The following is a 24,688-nucleotide window of genomic DNA, read 5'->3' as shown; positions in this document are numbered from 1 at the left end:
GTATCCTCCTTGTTTAGCTTCTTTAGGACTATAGATTTTAGTATGTTTATTCCATATTATATTGCTAATATCCACTTATAAGTGAGTATATATCATGCATGTCTTTCTGCTCCTGGGTTACCTCACGCAGGATGATCTTTTCTAGTTTCATCCATTTGACGGCAAATTTCATGAATACCTTGTTTTTGCTTAGTATTCCATTGTGTAAATGTACTACAATTTCTGTATCCATTCATCAGTTGAGGGACAGCTAGATTGTTTCCAGATTCTGGCTATTATGAATAAAGCTGCTTTGAACATGGTTGAGCATCTTTTGGATATACACCCAGGAGCGGGGATAACTTATTTTTAAAGAACTGGGAAAGGATCCATAACAGATGTTCTCTTCAGGATAAAATGAACACTAAAAACAGAACCACTGTCCAGGGATGAACCAGCACTGAAACAGACTGTCATGTGCTTTCATGCTAGTTAGCAGAGTGTCTGAAGCAGACCACAGCCAGACACAACTAACAGCTCAGCCTGCCCAAGTATATAGTCTATTTCAGCAGCAAATTTTTCAAGGACTATTTCCATTTGGTAAGAGCTTAGAGGAGACCAGTGGATGTAGCTCCGTTTATGAGGAGTATTTGCTCAGGATGCAACAAGCTCTAAATTTGATTCCTAGAGGTAAATATCTAGTGCGGTAGTACGAACCTCTAATTCTAGCTTTCAGGAAGAAGGAAAAGCAAATTCAAGGCCAGCCTGCGCTACAAAAGAACCCACCTCAGGGAAAACAGTGGATGAGACCTCTATAAACATTCTTTTTCTTCACACACAGACCATGGTGCTGGGGTCTAACCCAGGGCCTTGCTTATTCTAGGCAACATTGTGTCACGGAGTTACACCTACAGCCCTCATGAAATGCTAAAGGAGAAGGGATCCGACACTGCCACACAGACAGACATGCAGGCAAACACAAATGCACATTCAAAAAGAGAGAGGAAGAACCCCAAAAATAAGCCAACAAAGGATGGCTACTAAAGTCTGCTTTGTTGGTGATGGTTTTACCAGAAAACCACCTAAATATGAAAAGTTCATCAGACCAATTGGGTCTGCGTTTCAAAAAAGCCCACGTCACATATCCTGAGCTAAAAGCTACTTTTTGCCTACCAAAACTTGATGTGAAAAAAATCCATCATCTCCATTATATACAACTCTCGGTGTAATCACCAAAGGTACAGTTATTGAAGTGAATGTGAGCGAGCTGGGCCTTGTGACACAAGGAGGCAAAGTTATTTGGGGAAAGTATGCCCAAGTTACCAACAATCCTGAAAACAATGGGTGCATAAATGCGGTTTTGCTGGTTTGGGAGCAACATCATCCAAGTCACTCCACCCACTACCAAAGACCATACACCAGGCAAACACCATCGCTGTCATCCTTCTGAACCACCAAGCAGCCTTACCCCATGTGCAGTCATCAAGAAGTATTTATTAAATTGTATAGAAAAATTAAAAAATAATAATAAAGAAAAATTGAGACAAAGAAGCTATTATTTTATGAAATTTATTGTTGTAAAAGTTGTTTGTGACAACAAAGAAATATACTATTCCATTTGGTACAAAGATGCTTTAGCTTTAAGACTATTACCTTGTCTCGAAAGCATGAGGAAAAACTGCCCAAGTCCACTATTAAGCCACCCACTCAGGTCAAGCAATTCGCTGATGAGTCTTTCATAGTGGTCCTGCAGAGAATGTGTCCTTTGAGAGTTTGAGAATTGGCAGAGGTGATCTGAAAGGAAACCCATCAAAAGAAGACAAGGTAAGCTGACAGCACCATCATGGACAGGACATGGATGGAGACAGCAGGAAATACATAGTTTCTATGCACCTCAAGCTTGAAAGGAAGAGTTGTCAGACAGAATGGCAATGCATATAGGTAAAAAGCCACACACTCCATCAAGCATGTGAGGCCTGTGAGGGACAGTGAACATCCCAACCGCAGTCATCAGTGTTCTGACAGGGCACACAGTTGCACACCTGACTGGCTGAAGCTCTCTATGTGCTTTATGGCTCCTTGGTTTGTTTTATTTTTTATTCATTATTTACTACAATTTATTCATTTCGTATCCCAGCTGTGGCCTCCTTCCTTGTCTCCTCCCAACCCCTCACTGCCTCCCTCTTCTCCTCCTATGCCCCTTATATGGCACCTTGTTAGATTAAGACACAGTAGTGACTTAATTAGCCTAAAATTCCTTTTAGCTCATAGAACTTAAATTTTTAACAAATTGGGTACTTTAAATTGTAGGTAAGCCAAGTACATGCCTTTTATCCCAATGTTCAGAAGGAAGACAAATCTCTCTTGAGTTCCAGGTAGGCCTAGTCTACAAAGTGAGTATCAGGCCAGCCAGATATTTAGACCCTGACTCAAAAAAGAATTACACCACTGTAACATGGAACTTTGATAAGATGTGAACTTTTATTTCTGGTTTGATGACAAATTCTTTACTTTTACTTAATCTGTTTATTGTAAACAAATACACAAATAATATGGATACATGTATACTTAGTGCATGAATATGTGGAGACCATTGGTCAACCTTGGGTGTCATTACACAAGAACTACTTACCTTGTTTCTGAGATGGTGTCTCCCTAGGACCTGAGCTTACCAACTAGGCTGGACTGGCTGGTCAGTAAAGCACAGGGACCCTCCTATCTCCTCTCCCCAGAGCCATGATTAATGGTGTGCCAGAAGCTAGGTGAGGTGGCACAGCCTTTCATCCCAGAACTCAGGAAACTGAGATAGGCAACTCTGTGGCTTAGAGGTCAGCCTGGTCTACACAGTAAGTTCCAGGCCAGGGCTACAAAGTGAGAACACTGTCCCAGAAAACAGAAACAACAAAACGCTCTGCCAGGCCAGCACATACAAAGGCAGGCAGATCTCTGTGATTTTGAGGTCAACCTTATCTACATAGCAAGTTTTAAGACAACTAGAGAAAACCTGTATCAAAACACAATTAAAAAAAAAAAAAAAAGAAGATAAATAAGTAAGTAAATAATAAGTAGTGTGGCTCATGCCTTTAGAGGCAGAGTCAGGTTAGATCTCTGAGTTAGAGGACAGCCTGGTCTACAGAGTGAGTTCCATGACAGCCAGGTTACACAGAGAAATCTTGTCTCAAAAAAGAAAAAATAGATTAGATAGATAGACATAGATAGATAGGTAGGTAGAAAGGTAGATAGATAGATAGATAGATAGATAGATAGATAGATAGATAGAGATAGATAGATAAACAGAGAGATAGACAGATAGATAAAATATAAAAACAAAAAGTCATGAGCCAGCATGTCTAGCTTATTACATGGATGCTGGAGATAGAATTGAAATCCTTACACATGCATGGAGAATCTTAGTGGTTTGCATGGGGAGAGGGCTATAGAATGTCAGCTATGTAAGACAGGGCTTCTTAGTCCTATTTACTGGTATACACACTAATGAAATATGAACAGGCTAGCTAGAGTGACCAGATGACCTTGAGAAACTGCAGAAAAAGTCTAGTCCCTGAAGTCACAATCACTAGTCAAGGACCCTCTACATGCAGACTCTCAGGAAAAAGAGAACTATCCAACTGAAGTCACTACATTCTGAGCGACTTCAATCTCATAGCATACTGTATCATCCTTTTTTTTAGAGACTTTCGTGTGCATGCATGCGTGTGTGTGTGTGTGTGTGTGTGTGTGTGTGTGTGTGTTTGTGTGTATACCATACCTGATGCCATGAAACCCCTTGAACTGGAGTTACAGACAGTTGTGAGCTGCCATGTGGGCGCTGGGAACTGAAGCCAGGTTTTCTAAAGGAGCAGACAAGCACTGAGCCACTTCTCCAGCATCTTACTCTAACTTTTTTTTTTTTTTTTGAGATAGGGTTTCTCTGTGTAGCCCTGCCTGTCCTGGACTCTCTTTATAGACAAAACTGGCCTCCAACTCATAGAGATTGACCTACATCTGCCTCCCATGTGCTGGGATTAAAGGTGTGCACTGCCATGCCAAGCACTCTATCATCTTTTATGTTCTTTTTCCCTAACAACGTTGAACTGCTTGGATGGAGATCCAGACTGAGATGGAATTTAGGAAAATAGGACAGAGTATATAGATTGCATGAGACAGAGATTCTCATGCAGTCAGAAGGCCTCAGTGGAAACAATGTGTGGACAGCAGAGATGAATGACCAACAGTCTCCTTCCATAGTTCCTTCCTCATAGCAATCCTTCCATTAAATATATGTGCAAGCTTTTATGTCAGGAGGGGAGGGGGCTTAAGTAACTCAACTTCACCTTTTCTGATCAAATGGAATTCTTCTATTTTTGCAAAAGATATACATGCAGGTAAAACATCCATACACATAAAATAAATAAATAAACTTAGAGGTGGGGGGGAAGAATGCATGCTGTTCTTCATGAAGACTTGAATTCAATTCCCAGCACCCCCATCAGGTAGCTTACAACTACTTGCAACTCTAGCTTGGCGGGCATCTGAGACTTCCAGCCTCTCCAAGTACCAGCATTCACATGCACAGACACACAGAGTCATACAATTAAAAATAAAATAGGGTCTGAGAGATGGCTCAGTGGTTAAAAGAACTTGCTGCCTTCCAGAGGGCCTAAGTTTGGTTCCCAGCATCCACACTGGAAATTCCCAACTTTACTGAAGAAAGGCATTTCTTGATCCAATGTCAGGGAAGGAACATGGGACTATGAGGCCTCCAGCCAGTACAATGGTTGTATTGAGGTCTTGTCAGATGGACAGAACAAGGAAACTCAAGACACCTTACCTTCACCAGCACATAGTCCCCAGGTTGAGCTCTGACCTTGAGCCCTGAGTTAGTGACATCCTCCACCTCTGTATCAGGGAAGATCACCTTAAGGTTTGCATCATTTCGGCCACACAGGTCTGTGGAAGAACGTTTGCTGAACTGCAGAAAACAAACGGAAAAATGTATGCGTCTGTCAGCAGTAAGTCTAGGAGGCAGACACTGAGCCTGTTGTCTGAGGCTCTCCAGGATCTACCACAGAGCATTTCTTAGCCAAGAAATCCAAATGCTCAGTACATACGGCTGCTTCAAAAACAGAATATATGGTGCACAACAGCATGTGGTGCGGAGGAGTTTAATGAATCTTTACAGACTTGGCTTCTGCAGGAATGATGTTTCATTATTATGACTATTATTATTATTGTTGTTGTTGTTGTTGTTATTGTTGTTGTAGTTATTGTTGTTTATATAGTATTTCTGACTGCATGTGTGCCTGCATGCCAGAAAAGGACACCAGATCTCATTATAGATGGTTGTGACCCACCATGTGGTTGCTGGGAATTGAACTCAGTACCGCTGGAAGAGCAGCCAGTGCTCTTAACCTCTGAGCCATCTCTCCAGCCCAGGAATGATTTTCAACAAGTATGAATTCCAGATACTCGTGAGTGATGTGCTCGACAAACTAATATTCCCTGATCTCATACTAAGCACTTAGGATTGTTCTGGACTGTTTTGGCTCGAGTTACTTGTCCCAACTGAATATGGTAATTTGAAGCTAGAGTCTCTACCATTCCTAGAACCAGACACAAACATAAACCACAATGAGAAGATTAAATTCTAAAATATTCACAAGTCTTTCTATTCCTGCTGAGATGCAGTGAGAGGAACCAAATTTACCCTCTAGCCTAAAACCAGTAAAGACAAAATATCAGAAACTGTCTTCAGATATTAAAAAACAGATCATACAAGACCATGACCTATCAGAGACAGAGTGAATGAACTGAGTCCTCCATTTACTCCTGCTTTCAAACAGAAAGGCATATGCCAGCCAGAGCATGTAAAGCAGAGACGCACAGCATGGGGTTTTCTTGCCTAAATTCAGGCTGCTTGATAGAGTAGAAAATTGTAAAGCAAATTCTGAAAAAGAGAGCATTAAGTAGAATTATCTCTGGGTTTCCTGATTCTATGCTAAATACGTGTGTGTAGAGTAACAACTTCATAGGCTCAGGTCAGCAGAGTAACATGGGAATTGTCAGCTAGACAGTTTTCTGTTTCACATGTCTTCTTGGAACATATAATGTGCACGCTAAGATGATTAGTGTAGAGGTGGGAAAGATGACTCAGTGTATAAGAAACCCTCATGCTCTACAAGCATGAGAACTGGAGTTTGAATCCTCAGCACCCACACAGAAAGCCAGGCATGGATACATATGCCTGAAGCCCCAGGAATGGCGAATGGAGAGAACCAGATCCCAAGAGCTTGGTGGCTAGATAGCCTAGCAGGAAGGAAAGCAGAAACAAGCCCTTCTTGCTGGCCCTTCTCTCAGTAGCTGTGCCATCTGCTAGCACTCTAATAGTCACTACACTTAGCCGAGAAGCCTACAGGACCAAGCTTTCTAAGACATTATGACCAAAACAGGCCTAAACAAACACAACAAATCCAGTACTAACATTACACATATGGCTTCCAGAAAGACGAAGCAGACCTATTTCTCCCTAGCCCTTTTGCTAAGGGAACTAAATATCAAATTACATATATATATATGTATATGTGTATGTATGTATAAATATATATATGTATGTATGTATCTCAAACAAACGTGTGTAGGATTAAAGTTAGGTGCCACCACACCCAGTTAAAAAGTAAATTAAAAAAAAAAATGCATGTGACCTTACCCCCTCAACTAATACCAGCTGGGTACGACCCACAAAAGTCTTATTAGCTTTTGAAGCTTCTTCTCTGAAGACGGTAATAAGTTCCTCCAAACGCCTTAATTTTACTTCTTCTGGAACATCGTCCTTCAGCCTATGATATGCTCGTGTCTTCTATTAAAAAACAAAATAGGATAAAGGTCACTAAGGGCTTGTAGATTCCTCAGGGCACAAAGCAAGGAATGTAGTTATTATATTCACAAGTTACAGACATATAATTTGGTCCAAAACACAAAACTAAACCAGATTTATTTCTCTGGTTCTAGGAACATTCCCCGAGAAAAAGGTAACTGAAACAGAATCTTTGTATAGTCATTCTAAATTTGGCAAATGAAAATCACACACTCATAGCAGCCTGGATGGCACAGTGGTAAGGTGCCTGCATCCATGCCTGATGAGCTGAATTCAATCCTAGATCCATGTAGTGGAAGGAAAGAGCCGACCCCAGCAAGTGATCCTCTGACTACACACACACACTGCAGCACAGCATGCCCTACAAACACACACACACAAAGCAAGCAAATACGCGCTCGAGAGACGGCTCAGTGGTTAGGAGCGCTGTCTGCTCTTCCAAAGGACCTGGGGGCTACTCCCAGCACCCACATGGCAGCTCACAACTGTCTGTAACTCCAATTTCAGGTGGTCTGACACCTCACACCAATGCACATAAAATAAAATTAAATAAATTATTTTAAAAATAAGTAAATAAAAAATACATTTTTTAAGAGAAAATCAAAGACCCAAAACTAGTCTTTATATTTGTCCTAAGCTTGTATTTGGACACAAACTAAATAACCCATGCACTAAGCTACTCACCAGTGTGGTTTACAGAGACACAGATGTAAAGCAGTCTAAACACTTACTAAGTAGTACCTAGTAAATTAGGGTTTATCAACACAATAGAGTATTATGTAACGGTTAATAATATAGCTCCACATGTACTAATGTAATTGTTCCAAAATATTCTGCAGATTGAAATTAGCAAAGTACAGATCAACATGCATCTCTTTGATGTAGTAAGTATTCAAGTTTGCTGGTTGTAGTGGCTCACACCTATAATGCTAATACACAGGCAGCTAAGTGAAGTAGAAGGAAAACAGGCTTGAGGCCAACCTGAGCTTCAGAGTAAACCCTTATATCAAAACAATGGCTAAAGCTTGACATATAATAGACAAAAGTTAACTAGAGAAAAGAAAAATGTGACGGTAAGATCCTATGATTTAGCTGGGCATGGTGGCATACACCTTTAATTTCAGCACTCAGGAACAGAAGTAGGCAGATCTTTGAGTTCAAGACAGCCAAGGGTACAGAGTGACCCTATCTAAAGAACAACTTAAAAAACAAAACAAAAAAAAAAAAAAAAATCCTGGAATTTCAAAAGGTCTGTCTTGCTGTCATATAATTTTCTACCAAACTACCTCCAATCAGTTCCAAGCTGGTAAGAGAATGATGCTAATTGTCTATCCAGGACTCACCTGCCTCATGCTGTATGCAAAGAGAAAACTAGTATTATACTGAACTTCTCGAAGTAAAGACACTGTCTGCAGGTGATCATCCTCTGTCTCTCCACAGAAGCCAGTGATGAAGTCACTGCTGAGGCTCACACCTATTAATATACAACAAAGGACAAAGGACCGGTGCTGAGAACACTGCTGCTGCCTACCTCCAGAAGGAACGTGGGCATTCATAGAAGGAAGGAAAGCAAATGGGTCACATTTCCAAACTACCCAGCCCACATCTACGTGAAAAAGAAGTCCTGCCTGCAGTAGTGGTGCTCCCCTTCAATCTTAAATTTACCTGGGACAGACTCTCTGATATGATGAACTAATGCCACATAAGCTTCTCTTGAATATCTGCAGTAAAAACAAACAGAAAAGACCTAGGTGAACTGGTCATCCTCTTCAGGGGAGGTAGGGCAGGGCTGAAAGAAGGTCTCATGTAGCTGAAGTTAGCCTTAAACGTCCGTTCCTCCTCGATCTATCTCCCAAGTGCTAGCACCATATCCAGCTCAATTTTATTTAAATGAACACTATACAGAGATAACACTATAAATTCCCACATGTATTCATTTTTCAATTTGTGATTTCACATCCACAAGTCACAGTAGAGGAGTACATAAAAGTACCCCTTTGGGTCAATGAGGTGTCTCAGCAGGTAGAGGCTTGTTACCAAACCTGATGATTTAAGTTCACTCTCTGGAACCTACATGGTAGAAGAAAACCAACTCCTGACAACAGTCCTCTGATTTCTTCCCTTTTTTTTTTTTTTAATTTAAAGATTTATATTTATTATATATAGTGTTCTGCCTGCATACCAGAAGAGGGCACTAGATCTCATTGTAGATGGTTATGAGCTACCATGTGGTTGCTGAGAATTGAACCCAGGACCTTTGGAGAACAACCAGTGCTCTTAACCTCTTGAGCCATCTCTCCAGCCCTGTCCTCTGATTTCTACACACACATATGCTCCAGCTCATAAGGACCTTTCATTTAACAAACCAAAAAAAAAAAAAAAAAAAAAAAAAAACATTAAATACTTAGAGGACCTCTAAAGTCTGGAAAGATGGCTCAATGGCTAAGAGCACTGTCTGCTATTGCAGAGGACCCAGGTTCAATTCCTGGGTCCCACATGGCAGCTCATAACCATCTGTCACTGCAGTTTCAGAGGATCTGATGCCTTTTTCTGGCCTCCTTGAACAATGTAGACATGTGATGCAGACATACATGCAGGCAAAACACCCATATACAATAAATAAAATTTTAAAAATAAACAATTCACCTTAATCTTTGTCTACGTGGGAAATAAGGCAAATTTCTAGTTCTGTGAACTTTATCTTGGGTCATAGTAAACCCCAGTCTCACCTTTACACATTTATTTCCAAAGTGAGTCACATGACTACATTTATAGTCTAAGACCTAAAAAACTTTATAATTTTTACAAGTTAAAAAATTAAAATTTCAGGGCTGGAGATCAGCTCAGTGGTTAAGAGCACTGTCTGCCCTTCTAAAGGACCCAGGTTCAATTCCCAGCACCCACATGGCAGCTCACAACTGTCTGTACTGCCAATTCCAAGGGATCTGACACCTTCACAGTAATGCATATAAAATAAAATTAAATAAATAAATAAATAAGATTACAATTTCAGCCAGGTTCAGCAGCACACACTGTAATCCCAGCACTCAGAGAGGCAGAAACAGGCAGATCTCTGTGAGTTTGAGGCCAGCCTGCTCTACAAAGCAAGTCCAGCACAGCCAATTACACAGAGAAACCCTATCTTGAAAAATCAAAGGAAAAAAAGATTAAAATCTGGCGGCGGTGGCACACAACTTTAATCCTACCACTTGAGGCAGTGGCAGGTGGATCTCTGAGTTCGAGGCCAGCCTGGTCTACAGAGCAAGTTCCAGGACAGCCAGGGCTACACAGAGAAACCCTGTCTCAAAAAAACAAAACAAAAAACAAACAGATGGTGGTGGCAGTACACGCCTTTAAACCCCAGCACTATGGAGACAGAGGCAGGCACATGGACGGATCTCTTTGAGTTTGAGTCCCAGGACAGCCAGGGCTACACAGAAAACCTGTCTTGAAAAAAAACAACTCCCCTTTCCCCCAGCAAAACAGACGAAAATTTCAGATACGGCACCAGTGAACACTTAAAAATGTTAGGCAAATGAGAGAATCAATCCCTATTCTGTTTGGAGGATACACAGAGGCAAGTTCAACTGTCCACAGATTTACTCAAGCAACAATCATTATGAATTTGCTATGTGTGCTGCATTAGCAGGTCCTCAGGAAAACTGGAAAGGTAAAGGATGTCCTCTCCCCAGTAAGTCTGACCCTCTCCGCATGGCATCCAGGACACGGCTGCTTCCACTCTGGGCTGGCAGGTGGATCTGCTTACAGATGTTGTGTCTCTCGTGAATAAGCTGCAGAACCTGATTAAACAGAACACACTCTGGGTCACCTAAGGCTCACCAAAGAATCATGTAGAAAAGAATACTCTACATTCTGGGAGGAGGTTGCTGTTGTTTTGTTTCAGTTTTTGTTTTGTTTTGCTGGAGATGGATTTCACTATGTAGACCAGGCTGGCCTTGAACTCAGCAATCTGCCTGACTCCACTGGTAGAACTAAAGGCATATAACACAGTGCTCGGTAAATTTTCACGTTAATAAAAGATTGATTGGTGCACACTTTAGGGAGGCAGAGGCAGATCTTTGAGTTTGAGGCCAGCCTGGTCTACAAAGCAAGTTCCAAGATAGCCAAGGTTACACAGAAACTCTGTCTCGAAAAACAAATAAGAAAAAAGAAAGAAAAAAAAAACCAAAAAACATAGTCTTGCTAAAAAACATTGTCTTGACTAGCCTGGTACTCAGTATGTAACCCAGGTTGTCCTAGAACTCATAACCTACCTATGTCAATTTCCCAAAGCTAGGATTATAAACATGAATCACGCTGGGATCTGAGCCCTACATCACATTGCCTCCTTTGCTGTCCTCACTGTATCTCCATGACCACCATCACTACCGTGCAACAGACCACCTTGATAAAATTTCTCCCTACACAAGTAGTCCCAAGCTCTGATTCAAACCCATCCTATTGCCTTCCTGACCTTGGGGGACTTTAAAATCTTGCCAGAAAATAAAATAGGATCAGTAAGTCTGCAAGGAGTTATTGCAATGTAACAGTGAATTCCCAAAGCTCTCTATAAATACTGTTAGCGATAACATACTTTAGGATGCTGTAAAAGTTTGTCACAACATTAATTATCATCAATTCTCACCTCATCAGGAAAATCCTTGGGGTGGGGAGAGGTGAACCGGATCCTCATTTCAGGATCTATTCTTGAAACCTGATCCAGAAGGTGAGCAAAACGAAGCCCCCCTTGTTTGGTTTTATAGTTGGTGGTAAAACCACTGCTGAGGTTGGTAGACACTGCATTATTGAACTGGACCTCTGAATTGTCCCGATAACTATTAACATTCTGACCAAGAAGTGTCACTTCTTTTAGTCCCTAAAAACAGGAAAAACATGTTGAAAACAAGCTTAAAACTTCTTGAACAAAACAAAAACAAAAACAAAAAACAAAACCTTCTTGAACAGCGTTATGTCAAACCACTGATTAAAAATTAGCTGAATCTACCAAAAGCCATAGGAATCTGTCTTTAATTCATTAACTTCACACTTCAAGTTTTGGGGGAGAGGAGGGTTGTTTTTTGTTTGGTGGGTTAGTTTGGTTTTTTAAAGACAGGTTTTTCTCTGTGTAGCTCTGGCTGTCCTGGACTTGCTCTGTAAACCAGGCTGGCCTTAAACTCACAGAAATTCACTTGTCTCTGCCTTCTGAGTGCTGGGATTAAAGCCATGGGCCACAACCACCCAGCCCATACTTGAATATCTTATATAAAGACTAAACAGCCTAGACAGCCAAGGTTACACAGAGAAACACTGTCTCAAAAAAGACCAAAAAATCTTTTAAAAAAAGACTGAACAACAAGTAAAACCTTAAGTACAGAGTATGTGTGCCTGTAATCTCAACACTCAGGAAGTAAAGGCAGGTTTCTACTTACTACCATCTCAATCCCTTAAGAAGAATAGATCTATCCTGAAGGAGTTTTGTACTGTGGAGGAGTTGAAAATGGGGAGGAAGGAGATAACTTGAGTATTTAGGCAGGTGAAAACAGAGATTTTACAAGCTACCAGTGACAAAACTATCTGTGGACAGGAAAGGAGAGGGGGAAGATAAGACAACTACAAAAACAGAAAGGCATCCCAAGCCTGTCCAGAACATGTTCATCTGAAGAGAGCTTGTACAACAACTTCACCTGCTCAGAAAGCTTCCTCACTTCATCTAGAATAGAGGCAACTGGCCGGCTCCTCTCCCGGCCACGAGTGAAAGGAACGATACAGTAACTGCACATGTTGTCACAGCCACGCATAATTGATCTAGAGAAGAAAGTACCAGAGCACAGTTAACAAGAGAGCAATGCTGTCTTAGCATACCTCAAGCAGTGGGTCACAGCTCTACAGTTCTAGGATTTTTCTTTGGCTCTGGATCCTCTAGCCTCTAACCTCACACTGAACTCATGTGAGATCTCCAAGTATATTATCACAGAATATGGACCAGACTGCAACTGGCAGGAAGTCAGTGAGGAAGCACAGTGGTGAGGGGGAGAGGTCAGACTCAGAACTGTACTAATGTTGGAACTTTTAAAGATTGAAAACAAATGCTATGTCTACATATGTTATAGAAGAGACCCTGAATTTAAAATATAATTTGTATTTCACACACAATCTTTTTCTTTGAGATGGCATCTTATGTGGGTCAGGCTAGACTTAAACTTGCTATACAGCAAAAAACATGGATGCTCTTGAACTCCTGATCCTTCTGCCTCCATCTCTCAAGTATTTTGTTTACAGATATTCATCACCATATTTGACTCTAGCTTTGGTTTTCTGAGACAGGGTCTCTCAATAGTGTTCTGAATTCCCTGATACATGCTGTGGAGCCCAAACTGCCCTTGAACTCACAGCAAGCAATGTTTTTGTCTCCTGTTAGGAGTCTCTTCCCAGCTGCTGTTTTCTATTTCTAAGACAAGGGCTTTCCAAATAAAACAGACTAGCCGAGAATATACAATAGAACCCAGAGTAGCCACAAACTCACAACACTCTTGCCCTGGCCTCAGATTGCAAGTATATACTATATCTTTAAAAAGTTTTTCTATCAAGAAAACCCAAGATATTTCTTTAAATGAAAATAAACATAAAACAGTAATATTTATTTTTAATAGGAGAGCAGGAAAAAAAATCCATGAGTGTATGACTGTATATACAAGGGATAGTACTAGAAAGATTAAGTAAGAAATGACAAGCCGGGCAGTGGTGGCACACTCCTTTATTCCCAGCACTCAGGAAGCAAAAGCAAATGGATCTCTGAGTTCGAGTACAGAGGGAGTTCCAGAACATCCAGGGCTACACAGAGAAACCCTGTCATGAAAAACCAATAGATACATAAGTAAGTGAATGAATGAATGAATGAATGAATGAATGAATGAATGAATGAATGAATGGAATGAAATAAAATGACTGACAAGAAAATCTTTCAGAAATAGCCTGGGAGAACAGGAAGCAGGGATGACGGGTATGAGGGAGATTTACCATATCAGACGTTGGTTTCTGTATGTTACACCATAACTGTGCCAACTTATTCCTTTCCCTTATGTTCAATATAATAAGATTATCATGCAAGAGAGAAGGGTAAATCTCATCCCCCAACTCGCACACAGTGACTCACACAAAAGCAGAGGTTGCGCTGGGGCTCGTTTGGACTGGCATGATATCAGCATAGGTCTCATCCAGAGAGAGAAGCACATTTGCTGCCTGCTGACCTGACTCCACAACGGCCAGCAGCCTCGGAAGGTCGCGATAGGCATCTGGACCAGCCAAGAGATCCACCATTTTCTCCCTGTTGAGGATCTCTCCCTTCAGTCTCTCCGCCATGCAGCCTAAGAAGTAAAAGAAACTAGCACCTCTTCTCCATTTTATCTGGTTCCTGGCTTTTGTTCAGTGTGTATGGTTTATAACTTGCATTGAAGATCAAAACATAGAAAACTTCTCTGAGAAGTTTTATCCTTCCAACCTGACCCATAGCACTGAACCCACATTTTCAAATACAAGAGCACCATAGAAATTTTCAGAGCAACTCAATGTTTCTCATCATTGCTGGAAATGAAACTCAGCATCCTCATACTAACCAAGCTCACCATGACTGAGATGCATTTTCTGCCCTTCAAATAGGAATTGCCTCTTCCTGAAGTTAAAAACTACTTACCACTAAGATAAAACATGTTTTAACATCAGAAGCTTACTTATAAGTTTACAACTACATTTTTTTCTCTTTCAGCCCATTAATACTTGCTAAACCTAGGAGTAATGATGTAAATAATTATGCTGATATAATTCGTACACCCAAACTATCATTTTATTAGGTCCATAAATCTTTAAAGTAGCTAGTGGTAGTAGTGCTGGCTCACACTTTTAAGCCCAGCACTCAGAAGGAAGAGGCAGGAGGATCTCTGAGTGTGAGGGCAGCCTGGTCTACAAAGCAAGTCCGGGAGAGCACATCCAAAGCTACAAAAAGAAACCCTGTCTCAAAAAAACAAAAACAAAACTCTTAAAAATTTACCTTTTTAAAAAACTCCTTGTATTGCTCAATTAATTGGGGTTTCTTTAAAATTTTCGTTTTTATTTTATTTATATGAATGTATGCCTGTATATGAGCATGTGCACACGAGTGCCTGTGATATTCAGAAAAGGGTGATGGATTCCCTGGATCTGTAATTACAGGCAGTTGTGAGCTGTCCAAGACAAATGCTAGAACCAAATTTGGGTGCTCCGTAAGAACAGTATATGTTGATAACATCTCTCCAGCCCCATAGTTTGTCTTTTAAAAGCTTTTTTAAATTTTATTTATAATTATTGGGGTAGGGATGCACATGAGTACAGGTATGTGCGTAGTCCAAAAGCGGGTATTGAATAGGTCCTCTGAAAGAGCAACCTATGCTTTTAACCACTGCGCTGTCTCTCCACCTAGCCCCATAGTGTATGTACGCTGTCCAGTTGACCTGACCTGGAGCCTTTTAAGATGAGAATCTCAAGTGAAGAGCTGTCTAGGTCAGCCTGGTCTGTGGCATGTCTGTGAAGGGCTGTCTTGATTGACAATTGAAATGGGAGACACCACCCTGGATGTGGCAGATCATATCATGGCCCAGGCCCTGAACTGTTAAAAGTGAAGAAAGCTAGCTGAGCTGAAGCAAGCCAACAAAAAAAGAATTACATATTCTCTCTGTGCCTTGACTATTGTAAAAGAAACTTCTCTTATTCTTACAGAATGCTGGCTGGATGGTTCAACTCAGCTGTTCTGGCTCAAACTTCTCTCCCAGCTAACTTATTCAATCTGGCTTTTTCTCTTGGCCTCTGAATTGCTCTGTTTGGCCTCAAACTAACTCAAGCAATCTACTCTAAGCCCCTGGCTCCTGGCTCATTCAGTCTTCACTGAGTTCTCACTCTGCAACCTGCTTATTATTGTCCCAGTAAAACTGTCTCCTCTCTCTCTCTTTCTCTTATCTCTCTGCCTCAGTCTTTGTCTCTATCTCTGTCTCTATACCAGGCTGGCCTCTGCTCACCTCTGTCTCCTGGATTAAATGTGTGTTTGTATTCTAGCCTGATCACACAGACCTAGAAGGTCTTTGTATGTGATCTCTTGCCAGAGCATCCAAGTTCTAAACTAAAATTCTTCTATAGACTATGGATGTGATATTATTAGCTGCTGACTTCCTGCCTTGGCTTCCCTAAATGATAAAATATAACCTGGAATTGTAAAGCCAAATAAACCCTTTCCTCCTCTTTTGGTTGGGATGCTTCATCACAGCAACAAAAATTTTAAAAGGCATTCCCTGTGAAACAATTAAAAATTATTCACAGCCAAGGCCAATAAAATGGCTCAGCCTGTAAAGGTGCTTGTAAATAAGCCTGCCATCTGAGTTTGATCCTGGGACCAACAGAGTAGGAGAGAACCATCTTCTGTAAGTTGTCCTCTGACCTCCTAATGCTGTGGCACACACTAAGCAAATAAAAGAATTATTCATGGCAGACAAAGTGATACAAGTCTGTAACTCCAACACTTGCAGGGCTAAAGCAGGAGTATGGCAATGACTCTGAAACCATCTTAAAGTCATATATCAAATACCACAGAAGCTGGACCTACAGAGCAAGACCCTATCTCAAACAAATGAATCAATGAGTGAACAGATATAAAAATGTAGTATAAATATACAATGCCATTATTATTCAAGCCTTAAAAGGAAAAAGATTGAGACTGGAGGTAGAGCTCAATGGGAGAGCACTTTCCTAACAGATGTGAAACGCTGGGTTTAAATTCTAGCACCGCTACCCCAGCCCTAAAACAAGGAAAGGAAATTTTTATTTGTTTGGTTGGTTTGTTTTGTTTTTTAAGATAGGGTTACAATGTGTACCCTTGGTTATCCTAGACTCACTTTGTAGACCAGGCTGGCCTCAAACTCACAGTAAGCCTAAGGAAAGGAAATGTTGACACACACTGTATAGAATAAGAATCATAAAGATAGTATGCAAAATACACAGCCAAACATACAAAGACAAATACTGTATAAATCCATTTATGTGAGGTACCTAATATATTCAGAGACAGAAAATAAAATGAGTGCCAGCAGCCAGAGGGAGGGTAAAATGTTAAGTTATTGCTTATGGAGATGGATGGTAGTTGTGAGCCCCTTGAGGTATGAGTAGCCAAGTCCTGCCCCACAGACTGCTCTAACAGCCATAACACTGCCACCATTTGTAGCCCGAGACAGGTGGCCAAGCTCTGCCTTACAGGGGAAAAAAAAAAAAAACATGACCAAGCCACAAAATCCCACCAATCCCAAGCTTCCCTGGAAGCTCCAAACCCTACATAAGCCCACCTCCTGCTCAGTTCTTTGCTGCCTCTTGCCCTCTGTCTCTCCCAGTAAAGCTCTTGTGTGAAGCATGTTGTGCGGTAACTTTGTGGTACTCGTTGGCTCCCAACTGCCAGGATACCTTTCCCTTCAGACCTGTAACACAATAGTAATGGCTGCACAAGCATAAGAATATATTTAAAATGGCAAGTTGATGCCACAATTACTTTAAACTTTCTTCCTTGGGGTTTATGAAATTCCTAACGGATTTGTACCCAAGGGCAACTATAATGAAGTGAAGAGGAAAAAACTTCCATCTCTCTACATTAATCAGGAACTGGATACACTGTGTGCTGATGTATCAAGAGTGGCTAACTATATGACAATGGACACAGTCTGTTATCCATAAAGTTAAATATGTTAACCAAATCCTGGGACAGAAAAAAAAATGCAGTTTTCTTTTGATTATTTTTTTAACATTTAATTTACTTGGTGTGTGTGTGTGCGCGCACACACATGCACTATAGTAGACATGTGAAGGTCAGAAGACAAAGTGGGGTAGCTGGTTCTCTCCTTTTACCATGTGAGTTCAGTAAGTCGTAGGGTTGATGACAAGTGCTTTCCCCACGGAGCCACCTTGCCAACACCTACGCACTTATTTTTGAACTGTTTCCTAGACCTGAACTGTCCAACAGAGCTTTCCAATAAGGTGAAGGAACATGCTGGATGGAAATGACTGGGTGTGCTGTGCAAGCTGCTGGTCCTCGTGAGGTGTGACTACTGAGAAGCTGGAATGTGTCTGAGGCAAGGGGGGGGGAAGTGATCTTTTTGAAATTTTATTTTAATGTGACTATCAGCTACTATACTGGTCAGGGCAGACCTGGATTTTCACTTGAGCATGTTCAGTACTTCACATCAACGATAACAACACTAGAAACCCATGCTTCCCTCCAGACTCCAAAGGCTACTCCCATATCCATCACTCTGTACTACATATTGCATCGGGCTCTAGAAAGAACACATCACTATCTGAGCATCTATTACTTCCAAGTGCTTCAAAAGACTCTTTTAGAAGCTTCATCTCTGTGAAGCCTTGGCTGTCCTGGAACTTGATCTATAGACCAAGCTGGCCTCAAACGCACAGAGATCTGCCTGCCTCTACCTCCTGAGTGTTCATCTCATTTAATCTTGCAACCTCTAACATCAAGTAAAACAGATTTATGGGGTAAAGTTAATTTACACCCTTTGAACCAGGCCTCTAAAGCAGTGGTTCTCAACCTATGGGTCATGACCCCTTGGAACTTTTACAGGGGTTGCATATTAGCTATCCTGCATATTAGATATTTACATTATGACTCATAACAGTAACAAAATCACAGTAATAAAATAGCAACAGAAATAAGTTAATGGTCATTAAAAAAAAAAGATGAGGAATGTATTAAAGGATTGCAGCATTAGAAAGGTTGACAACCAGGAAAATCTCTAGGAATCCAAGTCTCAAAATGGAAAGGTCTGAAAATGACTGGGTACCTAGAATCCCAATCCTCAGAGGTACCCGGGAGCGTGGTCGCTTTGTCTTCAGGACTTTGAGCTGATGTAAACGGTTCCAGATGGTCTGCTCAGCCTTCTCCCTGCAAAGATCCAAAGTGGCAAAAATGAGCCAAATATAAACTATTGAGCAAGTCAGGCGAACAGACAACGGAAAGAAAATGAAGCCATCTGAACCCTTTCAAAGTATCTACCTTTAACTCAGAGAGAGTGCACAGAAACAAACTGGGAGAGCACCGCTTGTTTTCCTCCTCTTGCCATCTACTATTCTCCCTACACATCTCAAAATCCAGACTAGGCTTTAAAACAAACTCAAAACCACATCTTCACAAACCCTTCCCCAACTCCTCTGTGAGCGTCCTCCCTTCAAGCACCCTCTACCTAACTCTACTCCTCCTGAACTTGGCAACTCATTTTTGTTCTTTCACACATTCTGTAGCCAGGGTAGCCTAAAACTCATTATGTAACCTAAGCTATCCTCAAAGTCACAGCAACCCACCTTCCTTGACCTCTCATAAGGGATTACAGGCATAAGCCACCCCAGTATTAGACCAAGCTCTTTGAAGCCTGGCTTTATGAAGAAGGTTCATTTCTGAATCTCTTATAACCACCAGCTCAGTATCATTCAACAGAGGCCCTATAACAAATGTAAGATCAATGACTTAATGTTAAAAGCAGCTGTGGAAACAGTACCACTAACATGTCTTGAACAGCAACAACCAAACAAAATAAAGAGGGTATGTTCACTATTTTTCAATTCATTTTTTTTGATTTGTTATGTAGATTGCCATTTTGCCTACATGTATGTTTATGCATCCACCAGCTATGTGCCTGGTGCCTGTAGAGAGATCAGATCCCCTGGAACTGGAACTAAAGACAATGTGAGCTGCCATGTGGGTACTGGAGACTTAACCCAAGTCCCCTAAAAGAGAAGCCAGGGCTCTTAACTGCTGAGCCAGCTCTCCAGTCTATCACATTATGGACTTCCTGTGATTAAGTACTTCCTGGCCACCTCTGAAGATGCCACTCTTCTCTTTTCAGAATTCTGTTTTTCAACCATTGCTTTACCTCAAATTAGGTACATAGATTGCAAGAATGTGCCATTAGTAGCCAGAAAACTTCAGAAAATTTGGGAAATCAGAACTTTTGGTTTAAAAATCTATATAAGGTATAGTGCTTGATTTGGGCACTTTTGTGGCTATTTGCTTTTTAGACAATCTCACTCTGTAGTCCAGGCTGACCTAGAACTCACAATCCTCTTCCTCAACTTCTGCAGCGCTGGGTTGCAGTGTGTACCACTATGTCATGATAATATGGGTTTTGTAAAAGAAACAACCTCACAGATTGCTATTGTGAGAATTAAATTAATATATCCATGTACAGTGTTCACATGGAACCCAACACACAGGACATGCTCAGCAAACGTCAGCCAGTTGTATCAAGACTATCTCTGTTAAAGGAAAAACCCTTAACTCCCACTGACCTGGGACCATTGGTTCATCTCCATAAGTAAGCCTCCTTGGCATGATTTACACACAATATATTCACTTATGGAAAGAACAAATTTGTACCTGATAGAACACGTAACAAGAAGGATCACATCAGCCTAATGGAGAGCAAGAAAAAGAAACTTATAAACTTTGAAATTAGCCTTGCAGAATCACTACCATGTAGTCCACCTGCTTTTTTTCTATTATTATGATAAAACATACATAAAATAAATCTTACCATATTAGCCATTTTTAAGGATACAACGCTCTAATATGAACACTTAAACACTATAGTACAACCACCACTATCTCCTTCCAGAACTTCCCAATGAAAAGTTCCATTCCCATTATGCACTAACTCCTTAAGCCTTACCTCCCCTCTCCACAAGCAATCTGGCTTTGTTCTGATTTGGTTTGGCTTTGGAGGCACAGTCATGCCCTAGAGTCATCATAGCCTTAAATCCTAGATCCTCCTGCCTCCACTTCCCAAGGCTGGGATAACCGCCACGTTTACCACACCAAGTCTGATAACTCCTTTCCGAAGATGAACGGCATCATGAAAGCTCAAAACAGCTGAAACAGTAGTATATGCCTGTTCTACACTACATGTCACTCAAAGAAATTAACACATCACTCAAAGGAACTAATTCAGCAGGCAACATTCTCTCCCTGAAACTCACTGCATCTAAGAGCCAGCACCAAGGCAGAGGAGCCCAGGCCCAGGAAACAGAAAAGCAAGTACCTCTTGGACGTTGCTGGTCCTCAAGTAGCCACTCTTCTGTAAAATGGACCAGGCTATCTCTGTGTCATTCACATTCATCTGACAGCCATAGGTCTCAAGGTAGACTGCAATGAAAGACAGATTGATTCCAGGGTTGGCAGAGGTCACATTTCATGGGCCTCTGATCATCAGACTTAAGAGCAAACAACTTTTACCTTCTGAGTCATTGTGCCAGCCCCAAGAATAAAATTCTAAACCAGAAGTGGTGGCAGACAACAGTAATTCCAGCAGTTAGAAGACTGAAGCAAGAGAATAATGAGTTCCAGACTAACCAAGGCTATGCAAGTCCCAGCTTCAAAAAGTGGGGGGCTAGGATTGGGCAAGATGGCCTCTGCCCCCAAGCCTGATGACCTGATTTTTAACCTCTTGCCTCATAAGGTGGCAGGAGACAGCCAAGTGTCACAGGTTCTCTTCCAACCTTGCTCGACAGGTGTCATGTACACATAACACACATACATAAAGTGATGTTATTTAAATGCAACTTTAACAACTGCAACAAAGACTTTCTCCTTGCTATCCCGGGACATAGCCTTGGCAGTTTGGAATAAACTTTTTGCCTTTTCACCCACCAAAAAAAAAAAAAATTAATTAAGATGAAGATTATAGTATTCCCATAAGTAACCAAAGAGAGGACTCCAATTCACATGGGCACAGACAGGCTTGAGGGTTTTTCTGTTGTTTTCTTTTCTTTTCTGAGGAGTTAAGGATGGAGTTCAGAGCTTCACGCATGCTAGGCAAATTACTCCAGCACACAACTCTCCCCCAGCCCATATACCTTGAGTTTCTTTAGAGTAATGCTATTTGGTAGAGTCTGATGATTCTCTGTTAAGCAACCTGCCCACACTGTTAACTCTCTAAAGCCAAGAGTGTAGTAAGAGAATAGCGATATCAATCAAGCCACCAATGCTGTAATGGAGCAAAGAAGAAAGCCAAAGGGTAATGAGAAGTAGAGCAACCTTTTCTCTGCCTTCCTAGAAGTTCATCCTCAGTGAGATAAGGAGGTGTGTCCTCCACTTCTGGAGAAGATGGCTTCTCTCGAGGAACTGAAGCACTTCTTAAAAAATGCTGGAAAGTCGGTCCAGTGGCTAGCCTAGAGCTGAAATCCTTTTGCCCTCCTGGGCTCTGCCCCTCTGGACTAGGACATGAAGTGCTGGAGACACTGCTGTGTGCCCTGCAGATCCTGAGCAGCAGCCAGGACATGGAAGTCAGTGGCTCCCACTTTAACAGCCTTTGTGTTTGAAGGACACACTGTAAAGGATGCATGACACCTGCAGTCCTAAATCTGCAAAAGAACAAAACACAAGTGTTTACTACACTCTCAATCCAGGAACTGCTCTGGACACTTCCTCCTCACTGAAGCAGAAGAAAGTATCCTTGGGGTGGGGAGGCCACCTAAGAGGTGTGGAGACATAATCTCAGCATTATCCTGGGCTGGCCTAGAACTCACTAGGTAGTCTAGGCTGGAGGCAGGGGGTGTGAAGTTATGTTTTGTTTTTTGGTTCTTTTTTTCTGAGATCTTGCTATATAGCCAAGGCTGACCTCAAACTCTCCTCACTCCTCCCACCTCAGTCTTCCAAGTGCTCAAATCATAAGCACAGAGCACCACACCCAGTTCAAAGGTATTCTTTTGTTTGTTTTCTGGAAACAGGGTCTCCAGGTAGCCCAGACTGCCTGGAACTCTGTAGACCAGGCTAGCCTCAAACTCAGAGATCCACCTACCTCTGCCTCCTAAGTGCTGGGATTAAAGGTGTGAGCCATCACCTCCCTTATGGTACTTTTACTAGTTTACCTTAGCCCAAGCATGGTAAACCTATATTCCCAGTAATTCAAGAGGCTATGGCAGGAAGACCATTTGAGCCCAGAACTGCCTAGACAACATCATGAGGTCCCTTAAAATTTACTGTATCCCCAATTTTTTTCACCATATTTTTGTGCATGTATGTGAACCATTTTAGCAGCCCAAGTGTGAGCTTTAAAGTCATCTACTTCTGCCCTTTCATTATTGTGTGACCACCTTTTACAGGTCAAATTCCCACCTCTGGACTACAAATGTCACACTATTTAGAAAAGTACAAATATGACCTTACCACTTGCCAGATGTATAATCACACACTGAGAACCCACACGGGCTGGGCGGTGGTGGCACGAGCATTTAATCCCAGCACTCTGGGAGGCAGAGGCAAACTTTTCTCAGAGTTCCAGGCCTACAGAGCACCAAGTTCCAGGACAGCCAGGGCTACCTAGAAAAACCCTGTCTCAAAGGAAAAAAAAAAAAAAAAAAAGAAAAAGAAAGAAAGAAAGAAAAGCAGCCAGTCACCATACCTTGTGCTTAACACTCAGCAGGATAAGGCAAGAGGATTGCCGCAAGTTCAGGGCCAGCCTTGGACTACAAGTGAGACCAAACCCAAACAAACAAACAAAAATTAAAGCTTAACTTGGGCAAGATGGCTCAACAGGTAAAAGACCTCAGTTAGAGCCCGTGAACCAGTGAAGGAACAGAATTGACGGTGGAATTTGGAATGACTCTGATACCACATGTTGTGTACACACACACACACACACACACACACGTTTTAAAAAGGTGGGGAGAAAACACCCAAATTGGCATACTAAGACTTCAACAACCATCCACTAACAGCCCACATCTCTTCACAGCGTGGACTTTAAGAGTCAGAATGTGACATCTGCCTAGCCGGACAAGCCCCGGATCTGGGAGCCTTCATTTCTGAGCGTTGGATGGGGCAGCGGTCTTCTCTGATGAAGCTGGTGAGAGGATCAAACGCAAGCCGTAGCACAGCTCAGGACGGAGGTCTGAACGGCAGGGGAAGGGGGAGGAACCACTTACCACAACCAAGCACGTGATTGGGTAGATACTGGTGCTGGGCGTGGCGGGACTCTGCGTGGACGCCCGCAAGAACCCCCACGGCCATCCAGCGAGGCCGATCCGACCTCCATCTCTGCTTCACAAGAGACGCTGGGCTCGGGCTCGGAAGGGCACTGCGACTTGGCCAAGGGCATACAGAAGGCAGCGGGGCTGAGCCACACTCGCAGCAGTCTTATTCAAGACCTCACCCGCCGCCCAGTGACACCTTCCCCTAGCGCTCCTGGCTTTTCCTGGACCCCGCAAGCCTGCCTGCGCCACGACGGGTCACTCGCAGGACACCAAGGCCCCCTCAAGCCTCTCACCTCTCACAACCGCGAGGTCCCACGTCCAAACCCGGAAACTGTCAGGCTGCGACGGTGCCGCCTCAGGAGTCCTCCGCTGCTCGCCTAGGCATGCAACTTCTGTTCCGCCGTGACTTTCGCCAGCAGTGCTCTAACGGAAGTGTTTCCTTACCGGCCTGGGAGACCCAGGTCACTGGCTTTGAAAAATAGAAGGTGCAAAAATAGATAGATGATAGACAGACAGACAGGCAGATATTTAAAAATTCACAAAAGCGGCTAGGGTTTCTTTGGCTAGCTCTGAATACCCCATCTTTCCTGGATCTCCCAAATGGCTCTGAACAGCGCAGTGGTTCCTCGCCACCTCCTTGCACTATTTCTGTCACATTCCTGCCTTGACCCTCTCAGCCATTCTCCCTCCCCTTGGATCATGCCTCTAGGTGCATCTTCTCCCCCAGACCTAACCCGTAGTCCTATATGTACTCAGGAAAATGCTGAGAGCAGGATTCAACCAGATTAGAGC

The 24,688-nt window shown here is 42.1% G+C and overlaps 1 protein-coding gene across 3 annotated transcripts; it reads right to left on the bottom strand.

Annotated features, from left to right (window-relative positions):
* Positions 1-1,532: 1,532 nt before the first annotated feature.
* Cdk5rap1 (CDK5 regulatory subunit associated protein 1) lies at positions 1,533-24,230 on the bottom strand. Of its 3 annotated transcripts, XM_055602264.1 has the most exons (15): positions 24,190-24,222; positions 23,849-24,006; positions 21,960-22,285; positions 20,965-21,068; positions 20,304-20,338; positions 18,715-18,815; positions 14,007-14,217; positions 12,538-12,658; positions 11,499-11,729; positions 10,556-10,653; positions 8,519-8,574; positions 8,197-8,327; positions 6,686-6,835; positions 4,811-4,951; positions 1,533-1,773 (listed from the first exon to the last, which is right to left on the bottom strand). In XM_055602264.1, exons 3-15 carry the CDS (start codon positions 22,264-22,266, stop codon positions 1,687-1,689), a joined length of 1,773 nt encoding a protein of 590 aa, XP_055458239.1. In that variant the 5' UTR covers positions 22,267-22,285; positions 23,849-24,006; positions 24,190-24,222; the 3' UTR covers positions 1,533-1,686. The 3 variants fall into 3 exon arrangements, with proteins under 3 accessions (XP_055458239.1, XP_055458238.1, XP_055458237.1); XM_055602263.1 differs by lacking the exon at positions 23,849-24,006 and having other exon boundaries at positions 24,190-24,230; XM_055602262.1 differs by lacking the exon at positions 24,190-24,222 and having other exon boundaries at positions 23,849-24,180.
* Between the last annotated feature and the right edge of the window lie 458 nt (positions 24,231-24,688).

Source organism: Psammomys obesus, unplaced genomic scaffold, assembly GCF_907164565.1.
Source record: "Psammomys obesus unplaced genomic scaffold, mPsaObe1.curated_primary_1811, whole genome shotgun sequence".
Classification (NCBI taxonomy): domain Eukaryota; kingdom Metazoa; phylum Chordata; class Mammalia; order Rodentia; family Muridae; genus Psammomys; species Psammomys obesus.
Note: the sequence above shows the minus strand (reverse complement) of the source record. Positions and strands in the feature narration are given on the sequence as shown.